Source organism: Drosophila subpulchrella, chromosome X (genome assembly GCF_014743375.2).
Source record: "Drosophila subpulchrella strain 33 F10 #4 breed RU33 chromosome X, RU_Dsub_v1.1 Primary Assembly, whole genome shotgun sequence".
NCBI classification, from domain to species: Eukaryota; Metazoa; Arthropoda; class Insecta; order Diptera; family Drosophilidae; genus Drosophila; species Drosophila subpulchrella.
The window spans coordinates 15,290,911-15,302,245 of NC_050613.1; the positions used below are offsets into that span (position 1 = coordinate 15,290,911).

An 11,335-nucleotide genomic window follows, 5' to 3' on the forward strand; every position below is an offset into this window, starting at 1 on the left:
GAGACATTGTTAATTAAACATCAAATATCATTTGAAATAAATTTAAATAAAACGAAAAAGAAACGCGATGGTTGGTTGGCTGTTGGTTTGATGATGATGATGATGGTTCTATATCCATGCTAGGAATCCACTTTAAGCACAGCAGGATATACATATATGTAAATTTACCCACTAAAACATTAGTATTTGCGAATAAAACATTTAAAGCATATTTGTTATATATATTTTGGTTTAATTCCTAAATTCTCTTCAGTTAGATTTTCTGGTTTTTTATCTTCTGCTTCTGCTTCGTTTCATTTCGTTTTTTTTTTATACAATTTTTTTTACATATCTACAACATAAAACGGCTTAGGGGGTGGCAGGAGGGCTTTTCAGCCAGCCAAGGTACATAATATCGTATAAAGAACTCTAACGCTATCGCCACATCGACATTGTCCGCGCAAGGAAGGCCAGAATTAAAGTTAAGTAATGATTCGTAATTAAAGTGCTAGTCGTAGGGGGGATACAGGCATCTGGGGTTCGTAGTTGTCCTCGCCGGGAATTGGGAGGGGGTTAGCCGGAGGCCTGGTGACCCGTCGTCGCCGCCGCCGCCGCCTCCTCCTCCTTGTTGTTGTTGCTGCCCATTATCCAGTCCATGAGCATCATCGATGGCGAACGCAATCCGGACTGAGCTGCAGATAGGAATTTTGGGTTAGGGCTTGATTGAATATTGATATATTGCTGGTTTCAACGCACAGAGATCCACGCCAATTGGTGTTGGTGCCGGTGCAGTTGTAGTTGCTGTTGTTCCTACTGATCCTGAAACCGATTGTGAACCGGATCCCTGCTTGGCCATGTCCTTCTGCAGCTGGATCATCTGCTGGAGGCGCTGCTCACGCTCGTCCACGATGGCCTTGTCCTTGGAATGCTTCACCGTCTGTAACTCTGCAAGCCTAAAAAGTGGGTTAGCAATTTCGAGTACTTAATCCTTGTCAGGATGGGTCACCACTCACTTCTGCTTGAGGTCACTGCCCGCTGCACTGGTCGTGGAGCCCAGGAGTTCGCTGCTGCTGCCGGCACTGCTCGTTTTGCTGGGACTGCTGCCCGAAGCGGCCGATGAGGAGGCCGTGGCACAGGCTGCTATATAATCACAAATCAGAATAAGTTAGGATCAGGCTTATACATATATATATATATATATATACTACTCACGTTCATCGCTTACGCGACTCCGCTCTGTCTCCAATTGGCGCAGCGTGTCCGATAGCTTCAGCTGCAGGTGGTCACGTTCCTCGAGCAGCTGCACTAGTTCCAGGATCATCTCCTCGACGCGCATGTCCCGCTGGTGGAGCATCATCAGGGCGTAGTCCAGATCCGCTTTGAGCACATACTCGGGCAGTGGTTCGTTGGCATTTAAGGGCGGTGGTCCGCCAGCTGAGACGGCCGCCGGATTGCCACCGGATCCTCCACGATTCTGCAGCCGGAAGGGATCGTATTGGGCAGCTAGGCGAGCATACTCCGCCGATCGAATGGCCAGCTGCTCCTTGAGCGTCACAATCTCCATTTCCTGCGTTTCCAGTGCCTTTTGCATTTTCAGCATCATGTCGCTGGTGGATTCACCCTGCGTGTATTGATCCTGAACCTGGTTTTGGGGCTGTTCCTTCTGCTGCTGCTGCTCCTGCTGCTGTTGGGTAATCTCCTCCAGCTGAGCCTTAAAGGCGGCCTCCCTCTGAGCCAGATGATCCTGCCAAATGCTGGCCACCTCGCCGCACTTTTGCTCCACCAGCTGTTCCCACTGTTGATTGATTGCCGCCAGATCGAGAATTTGCTGTGAATCGGGGTTCTGGACAAGATTTTGAGTTTGCAGCACCTCCAGGGAGCGTCGCAGTTCGGTGATCTCAATGTTTTTAGTGTCCAGCTGGAGCAGCGTCTGCTTCATCCTGTCCTCCAGCTCCAGGCTGCTGAGAACATGATTGTTCAGCACGCGCAGCTCCTCCTCCATGTCGGATTTTTCCTGTTGAAGCTGTTGGCACTGGACTCGCAGCTGTTCCACAGATTCCCCATCGCCCGATAAAGGAGCCGCGGCCACCTGGTGATCCTCCCTCTCCTCCTCCAGTTGCTTAACCTGCATGCGTAGCATTTGCAGTTCCTGGTTTTTGGTCAGGATCTCAAAGACCAGTTTCTCTGTTTGGTCTTCGCGCATTAGCTCTTCGATGCGTTGCTTCAGATGCACAATCTCGGCTTCCTTTTCCTGCAGCTGGGCCATCTGCTCATCGCTCCTGGAGTCGACGTCCAGCGGTGCCTCCTGACTTTGGCTACTCTGACGCAGTGCCTCCAATTCGGCTTGGTCGCGTGCGCGCAGTGCTTCCAGTTGGGCAAGTTGGTGGCGTAGTTGCTGAAGCTCCTGTTGTTGGTTGTCCTGCTGCAGTTTGAGGGCTCTAAGGTGCTCCACTTCTGGCTGAAGGTTCCTTAACTGATCCACCTCCGTTTGCAGGTTCCTCAGCTGCTCCACCTCGCCCTGGAGGTTCCTCAGGTGTTCCTGTTCTATTTTTTGGAACTCCAAATGATCCTCCTGAATTTTCTGACTGCCCAATTGGTCCTGCTGCAATTTGAAGGCCCGAAGGTGGTCCAGTTCGGGTTGAAGGCCACGCAAGTGCTCAAGTTCGGGTTGAAGGCCACGCAAGTGCTCAAGTTCGGGTTGAAGGCCACGCAAGTGCTCAAGTTCGGGTTGAAGGCCACGCAAGTGCTCAAGTTCGGCTTGGAGGCTCCGCAAGTGCTCGACTTCGGACTGGAGGCTTCTCAACTGAGTCACCTCCCCCTGAAGCTGTCGGAGGGAATCTACCTCCACTTTTAGAGCCTGTAACTCCTCCACATTGCTCTGAGCCTGCCTAAGCTCCTCCACCTCCTGCAAACGTTCCGTTAATTGCTCCTGTAGGGTCTCCTTTTGGGACTGAACCTGTGCCGCGATTTCCTGGGCCATTTGGGCTAAACGTCTCTCCTCCTTCAGTTTCTCTTGCAGTTCCTGGCACTCGGCATTCAGATCCTGGTTTTCAGCTTGCAGGTTCTCAATCCTTGCCGCTTCATCGCCGCTTAAGGATGAAGTGGCGGCAGGAGCAACGGGAGCAGCTGCAGCAGTGGGCACATCCCACTGGTCCAGATGGTTGAGCTTCTCCTGGAGCTCCCGGATGCGCGCCTGATACATCTGCACATCCATGTCTTGGCGCTCCTTCAGCTCCGCCATACGATCATTGCCTGCGGTCAGTACATCAATCCGCTTGGTTAGCTTCTCCTTTTCCAGGGCGTGCTGCTGCATTAGCTCCTCCGCTTTGGCTTGACGGGATTCGTGCAACTGGAGCTGGTGCTTAAGCTCCTCAATAATGGCCGAATCCAGATCATTATCCACTGTGACTGTGGGCGTGGCTGTCACTGTCGTCGTTGCCTTCGTTTTGTATTCCTTTAGTCGTTTCATTAGCTTGGCGGCCTTGGTCTGGAGCTCGGTTTTCTGTTGCTCGGAACTGGCCAACTGCAGCTCCAATTGGGCGATTCTTGCGTGCAGGGGTTCCACATCGGTTTGCGGCGCCTCGGTGGCGGCACTCGCCCAGGGATCCTCGTCCACACCCCAATCAATGGATTGAGTAGTCGGCTCTTGATGCTCCTGCTTCGGCTGGCAAAGATACGCCTTTTTGGGCTGAATGAGAGGTTCCTCCACTGGCTCTGTTTGCGGCAGGCCCAAGTCTAAATGGTGACTCACTGCATCGGGCACCGTTTCCCCGGCCTGTCCGCCAAAGAACATGTCCAATGTGGGCGCTGCCGCCGGCTGGATGAGCTTCTCCAGCGCCGCCAAGCGCTCACGTTCCTCGTTGGCCGCCTTAATCTCGGCCAGCTGCTGATCCCGTTCCCTAAGCAGGAGCTCCAATTCCCTTAGATGCTGCTCCAACTGCAGACGTCGCTCTTCCTGTTCCGCTAAACTCTGATTTCGCGCTAGCAGCTTCGTTTCCAGATCCTGGGCATGCTTCTCCAGATCGGAGACATTCCGCTGCAGATCCTCAATAGTGGGTGGCGGAGGAATAGGCGGCGGAGCACTTGCCACCAGCGAGGAAACCCTTATCGGCTGGGCTATTTCATCGAAGGGTGAGGGAGCGGCCAAAGCATCGCCGCCGAAGAAGAGGGAAGCCGGTGGAGGATGCTGCTGAGATTGGGCAACAGGATGATGAATCTGCTGCTGGTGCTGCTGCTGCCTGGCCAGCTGAGCCTGCAATTCGCTTAGCTGCTCCGCCAACCGCTTGTTCTCCGTTTCGATGTAGACCTGATCGTCCGTTTGATTCTGACCCAGAGTGTCCAGCTCGGCGATCTGCTGCTGCAAGGCCTGCAGCTCCTGGCTGTGATTGGCGCAGAGGGCATCTATCTGCGTGCGCAGATTGTCCATTTCGGTCTTGTCCTGCATGACCTGCATGCGGAGTTCCTGGAGCTCCAGCACGTCCTGCTCGGCGCTGTCCTGCTGCAAACGCAGCAGGGTCACTTCTCGACTTAAAGTGGACCTCTCGCGCTCCACCTCCTGGAACTCCTCGTTGAGTCGCTGCAGTTCCTCCGTGCGTTGATTTACCAGCTCTTGTGAGCGCTCCACTTGCTGGAGAAGATCTCGTGTCTCGGCAGCGGCTCGTTCTACATGGTCATTGAGGTCACACTCCAGTTCATCGAGTTCCGTGGCCTTGGCGGCCAGCTTGGCATCATAAACTTGTCGCTGACGATGCAGATCCGCCTCCTTGGCAGCCAATTTCTGGTGCAGATCGGCCAGCTCCTCCTGATTGTGGCTGCTCAGCTGTTCCCGTTCGGCCTGGGCGTTGGCCGTTAGCTGAGCATGTTTGGCCAGCAGGGATTCGTAGTCCGTTCGCAGTTTAGACAGTTGTTGCCTGGTCTCTTCCGCTTCGCTGGTGATCAACTCGAGCTGGCGTTGTTGAGCCTGCTCCCGTTGGCCAAGCTCCTGTAGTCGCTCCTGTAGCTGCTGATCCTGCAGTCGCTGTTGCTCCTCCTGCTCGCGTTGTGCCTGCATCTGTTGCTCCAGTATTTGCCTGTGATCCTCGGCCGCCGCCTGTTCATTGGCCTGGCTGGCGGCCTGCTCCTCAAGTGCAGCGTTTCTGGCCTGCAGATCCGAGATCTGCGCCTCCAGCGACTCAATGTACGAGGCATCCTCCTGCAGCTTGGCCTTAATGCCGTCGTGAATCGTCCCCAGCCGGTCGATGGTCAATTCAAAGGTGGCCTTATCTTTGGCATACTGCTGCGCCAGCAGAGAGTGCTGCTGCTGGGCCGCCGTCAATTGGATACGGAGGTCCTGCTGCTCCCTATCGGAGTCCCGAAGCGAATCCGCTTGCTGATATTCAAAGTATTTGGGAAATAGAAACATTAGTTTACAGGCAGGCGGCTGACAGCCAACGGATTTTATCATACTAACCGATTGGGATTCCAATTGTTGCTGTGTGATCTTGGTAATTGTGCCATCGCCTTGGTGTTCGGCAGCACTGATCCTTTGGCTCTCCAGCTGGGTAATTTTCTGGCGAAGGGCAGCAATCTATTTCGGAGTATCACGGACTTTAAATATGAAAAGGAATAGATGGAAAAAATGAATGCCCACCTCCTCGTCCTTCTCCAGATGCAGTTGCTCCTGCGTTGCCCGCTTGGCTCGCACATGTTCCACCTGGTTGTCCTGCTGCTGCTGCAGCTGCTGCAGTTCTCGCTGCAACGCTTGAATGGTGGCATTGCGATGCTTTATCAGCTCCTTGGACTTTTCGAACTTCTTAGATTTTGCCTCTAATTGAAGCCGCAAATCTACAATAGCCGTTGGCTGTTCCCTCAGCTTCTGTTCGAGATTATGGATCTCCTGCTGTCGCTGGGAGAGTTCTTGCTTGAGTCTGGAGTTCTCCTGGCCCTGCTGGAAGACTTCTTGCTCAGCTTCTTGGCGCTCGCGCCGCAATTCCTTGTTAACCAGATTGGCATCTTGAAGCTCAGCATCGCGCTGTTGGATCAGTTCCTCCTGCTCTTGAATTTGCTGCTTCAGCTGACGCAGGGCATCGCGGTTCTCCAGATTGGCATGGATCTTGGCCTTAAGATCCTCGTTGAGCTTGTTGATCTGTTGCTGCAGCTGCTCCACTTGTTGGGTATCCACAATGGGCTCACGCTCCTCCTGTTCCAGCAGCTCCTTTTGCTTGACCTCCTCCTGCAGTTCTTGAACTTGACTGGTCAGCTCTTGGACCTTCTGCTCGAGCTCGGCATTGTCCTGCGTTCGCTTCTTGAGGTTAAGGGCATATTTCTTGAGCTTCTCGCGCAGTTCGCGGGTCTTGAGCTGCTCTTCCTGGCGGGCTGTCTCCACTCCCTGGTACAACTCCTGGATTTGCTGGTTTAGGGCATCGATGGTCTCCTGGCTGGAAGCCAGCTCACTGATCTGCTGAGCAGCCAGGCTCTTGCTAATTCGCAGAGCCTCCCTCAGCTGATCCGGATCCTCTTTGGCCCTCAGTTCCACCAGCTCCTCTTGAGCGGATTGCAGTTCCAGCATCTTAAGGTTAAGATTATGCTCATTTTCGCTCAGGTTCTCGATCAGTTGCTGCTTCTGCTCGGCAACTAGAGCCTGCAGGATGCTCAATTCGCCCTCCAGGGACTCACCGCGCGCCTCCAACTCTCGCCGAATTCTCGTCTGCTGCTCCAGTTGCTTCTCATGGCTCATTTCCTTGGCGTTTAGCAGCTGATCGAATTGCTCCGCTTGCAGCTGGAGCTGTGTGATCTCGGCACTCTGCCTGGCCACCAATTGCAACTGATCGGCTTCGATTTGACGCAGTTCCCTGATTTGCTCCAGTTGCTCCTCGATCTGCTGACGTAGCTCCGCCTCGGAAGAGCGTGTGTCCTCCAGCAGCGATTGCAGTTGCAGGAACTCCTCTTCTCTTTGAGACTCGGAACCAATTATGGCCAATGGGGGTTCTGCTTCGGGATAGCTATCCCTCAGTTCATCCAATTCCTGGCGCAAGCGGGAGATCACCGCCTTGAGTTCCGCATTCTGGGCGTTAAGCTGCTCGTACTCCGCCAGAGCTTTGCCATTGGGAGCGGTGACGGCCACCACTGTCTCCACGACGGTCACAGTTTCCACCGCCGTGCTAGCTTCTTTTACCTTGTGAAGAAGCTCGCTCAACTGGGTGTGACAGTTCTTCGCCTCCTTGGCCAGTTTCTTGGACACATTAAACTTGGCCTGCCTATCGTTGGCCTTGCGATACGCCTCCAATTCCGAGTTGAGCTTGCTTAGAGATTTTTCACATTTCTCAAAGAGCACGGGCCCTCCTTCGCCCGCATCCAAAGTGGCCACCACCTCCGACGATCGCTGCATAGAACTCAGTTCTTGCGACAGATTGGACGAGGTGGATGTGGAGGAGATCAGATCTTTTTCACGTTCACGCTGCAGCATCTGCAGTGAGCTGGAACTCTCCTCCAGTCTGGCCTGGAGTTGCAAATTCTCCGCCGACAGTTGCTCCAGCTTGTCTAGTACCTCTCCGCGTTCCTGGGTAAAAAGTTCGAGGCGTTCCCTCAGCTGAGAAATACTCTCGCTTGGGGAATCCTCCTCCTCCGTTTGGGTGAGCTCACTAACGTGACTGGGCACTGGTGGATCCACTTGCTTCTGCTCCTGGGCATCACCCTCGCTGGCCGGACGTCTTTGGCCAAAACACTCCAACTGCTGGCGCTCCACTATTTCGATGGATTCCGCTGAACTGGATGAGCTGAGCTTCTCCAATTTGTCCAGCAGCTCCATGTTCTCGTTAATGTAGTGCGTCAGCTTCTTGTCCAGCGTTTCCTTCTCCGTCTGCAGGGTGTCCAGCTGTTGGCGCTGCTCGTGGGCCTCTTGCTCCAGTTGTTGAACGCGTTGGGTGAGCTGCTCCTCCATTTGCACTTCGCTCAGCTCAGATTCAACGCGGGCAGACTCGTGTCCTTGCTGCAGTGCCTCCAAAGCCTGCTGCAATTCCTGTTTCTGCTCTTCCAGCAGGCGAATAGCCTCCAACTGCAGAGGATTGGACTCCGGCGATTGGGGTGGCTGGCGAACCTCCACCTCCTCCTCCTGCATGTTGGCCAACTGCCATTGACCTTTCTCGTCCTCCAGGACCGTGATCCTCTGCTGCAGCTCCTCGTTATCCGCTGCCAGCGATGCCAATTGCTGCTGGCCATCCTGGGATTGGAGCTTCTGCAGCTGCTTCTCCGCCTGCTTGCACTTGAGTTTCAGTTTGATGTTGGCCTTGTTGGATTCGTCCAGTTTCTGCTTCAACTGCTGCACCTCCTCCTGCAGCTGGTTGCTAGCCGCACTGTCTTCCATATGGTCGTCCAGGAACAAAGGTTTACTGCGACTGCTTTGGGCCAGTTTCTCCTCCAGCAGACGCAGATTCACATTAAGGACATTGAGTTCCGTGGTCTTTTCCGCGATCTCTTCACTTTGGGCAGCCATTGCCGACTTCTGCTCCTCCAACTGAGAGGATTGTGCTGCTATGGTGGCTTCCAGTTCCTCGAGGCGCTGGGAAACAACCTCATCGCTCACCTGGATTTTCGTTTGGGCGGCTAGTTGCTGACGTAGCTCCTCGTTGGTGGCCTGCAGGTCGGAGAGCTGATTGGTGAGCTCTTGGAGCTGTTTGGCCAGCTCCACGCTCACTTGGGCGTCTGTGGACGCCGCATCCGAGTGCGGACTGCTGGAAGACTTCTCGTGCTCGTGCTCTTGCTCCAGCTCCTGATCCCGCTGCCTCTCCCGTTCGCGTGCCGTGGTCAATTCCTCCTGAAGTTCACAGCGGGTCGTCTCTAGCAGATCGTTTACGTTCTCCAGCTCTGCCAGTCGTTCTCTTAGGACTAAAACCTCTCCCTGGAGACGAGAATGCTCCTGCTGCTGCAGGCTATCTCCCTCCGTCACCTTGTTTTCCACTTCTTGGCCCAGACGCAATTGCTCCAACTCCTCATTTCGCTGTGTTAGCGTGCGCTGCAGTTCCGCACCGGATAGCTCCAATTGCTCGATGAGATTGGCGCGCTTGGCCAGTTCCGTGCGCAATTCCTGCAGCTCCTGCTCCTGACGGCTCTGCTTAAGCTCCGTGATTTTCATTCGATTCTTGAGCAACTTCACCCGGCTCTCGTCCAGCGGCTCCTGACCCTGGGCCTCCAAATCTAAGGCCGAACGATGGCGGGAAACTGGCGGATTGGAGGTAGACCCCGCCTGCCGCAGATCCGTCATGGACGAGCCCAGCTCGGCGGTAGTTTGGCGGCCAATGCCAATATTCGACTTGACAGAGAGCAGAGATTTCGCCAGATCCTTTTTTCGCTGCTCCAAAAGGGCGCGATTCTGTTCCGTGCGTTGGGTGAGCATCAGCAGCTTCTCGTTGCCGCTGGTCTGGAGCAGCGACACATCCCCGGGGGCGCTGTCCTTTGTGGGCGTGACCAGTGGAGTGGAGGAGTCGCCAGAGCGTGTCTTCAACACGGTGAGCTTCTGTCCCAGCGTCTTCAGCGACTCCATGGAGTCACTCATGCTGGGCTTGCGTCGCCCATCCTGGGACTTTCTCAAGGCGCGTTCTTTTAAGGCAGTTAGGCGTTCCTGAAAGTAGGAATTTCATGATAGAGGTTTGGATGGTGGTGTTTTCGCCTCTTCAGCTCACCTGCTGTTTGTACAGATTCTCTTTAAGGCTGTCCAAACGGCCCTTGCCTTCGGTGCCCCTCGTTGTGCTGGCGGATACATTCTGAAAGATGGATAATGTAAATTATACAGATTATTCCTAACAGCTCAAGGTTCTTACACATGAAACCCTAGCCCTTAACATCCGGAAATATGAATATTCATTCCGAGTATCTAGATTACAATACTTTGACATAACAAGAACTAATAAATCTTATAATAAGAGCAGTGACAGGTGTTGATATGTGTTTCTCCACAAGATCCTGTAAATAACGCCTTGTCTTTTGGGTTCTATTGGTGATAGTCTTTAAAGTGCAGATTATAAACCGATCCTAACTATGAAACCCTAGTGGATTCTCTAGTAATCTTTTGGGTTCTATTGGTGATAGTCTTTAAAGTGCAGACTATAAACCGGTCCTAACTATGAAACCCTAGTGGATTCTCTAGTAATCGAAGATACTTTTCAAGTTTAAACACTGATATGACTTGCTACACCTCTCAAGTTGAAAACCAGTAATCCCTCACCGATCCTATCCATACTATTTAGATATTTTTACCGACTATGCTGGGTCTTAACCGGATTTACTCACCTGTAACAAGGACAGATCGTTGGAGCTGCCCGTCAAGCGTGTATCCACCTCGCCATATTCGTGATCGTCTGGCTGCAAAAGGGTTAAAGGGATCATGATCAGCACATATATTCCGTCTATAAGAAAACCAAGTGAAACCCACCTGAACGATGGAGAAATCATAGGAACTCTCCAAAGCAGCCGAATCCTCCGCCATCGTCGATTCAATTACAAAATATTACTAACTATTCTAGTTACCGGGGGGGAGGGGGAAAAAACAAACCGAAAAACAAAACAAAAATAGGGAGAAACAAAAACAAATCGGGGAATCGGGAATATATATAGTTGTGGACTGGCTATCTGAAGGACCGATTATATATCCACGGTGGCTGCGCAGCGCTAGCTATCGACATTGACTGCAACGAGAGAGGGTTCACCATATAGTTGGCATATATCTTCCGGTTCCAATCGGATCGGATTGACTTTATCTTAAACTTTGGGTTTCTTGTTTTTTTTTTATGGAATTCGTGGCACTGACGTGTGCACCTCTTTCAATGTGTGTGTGCGTGTGGTTGCGTGTATCCCCGTGTGTGTGTGTGCGTGTGTGTTTTGTTTTCTGTTTTTCCCAGCGTTTTTGGCCGATTTTCCAGTTGGTTTTGAGTTTTAGTTCACTGACAACTTAATTGCAACCGAAGAACTTTTATATGGTTACGGTGGCAATCGTATATTTACCAATTCTAATTAATGCCAGCGTAAAAACAATGTAAAACCAGGGCTGCGCAACAACTGAATTGGGTCATTCGGCCCTGGTAAGTTATCGAGTGCCAGATGGCTCGATAACGTTTGCACCCGAATGGATATCGATTTAAATTAAATGGTTTTTTAAATTTAAAGATCAAACTTTAAAAATGGTATTATAGCGAATTTTAATTAGACGTATATATGTAATATATGTTTGTAATGAAATAACAAACTAATACATATTTGAAGATACCACTTAATTCGGTATAAAAATAAAACAATTTACATGTATGACCTATCAATTAAAAAAAAACATTCTTGAACTTAAAAATATTTCTATAAAAAATTTAAATTAAGTTTAGCAGCACCCTAA

At 51.9% G+C, this 11,335-nt stretch overlaps 1 protein-coding gene across 3 annotated transcripts; it reads right to left on the bottom strand.

Moving 5' to 3' along the window:
• Nucleotides 1-211: 211 nt before the first annotated feature.
• LOC119557060 (protein lava lamp) lies at nt 212-11,008 on the bottom strand. 3 transcript variants are annotated; one of them, XM_037869610.1, is made up of 10 exons: nt 10,954-11,008; nt 10,385-10,637; nt 10,243-10,314; nt 9,636-9,716; nt 5,609-9,574; nt 5,429-5,545; nt 1,192-5,347; nt 993-1,119; nt 736-932; nt 212-671 (listed from the first exon to the last, which is right to left on the bottom strand). In XM_037869610.1, the coding sequence occupies exons 2-10, from the start codon at nt 10,436-10,438 to the stop codon at nt 553-555; spliced, it is 8,889 nt and encodes a 2,962-aa protein (XP_037725538.1). In that variant the 5' UTR covers nt 10,439-10,637; nt 10,954-11,008; the 3' UTR covers nt 212-552. The 3 variants fall into 3 exon arrangements, with proteins under 3 accessions (XP_037725538.1, XP_037725540.1, XP_037725539.1); XM_037869612.1 differs by having other exon boundaries at nt 534-671; nt 993-1,116; XM_037869611.1 differs by lacking the exon at nt 10,954-11,008 and having other exon boundaries at nt 534-671; nt 10,385-10,737.
• Nucleotides 11,009-11,335: the final 327 nt, after the last annotated feature.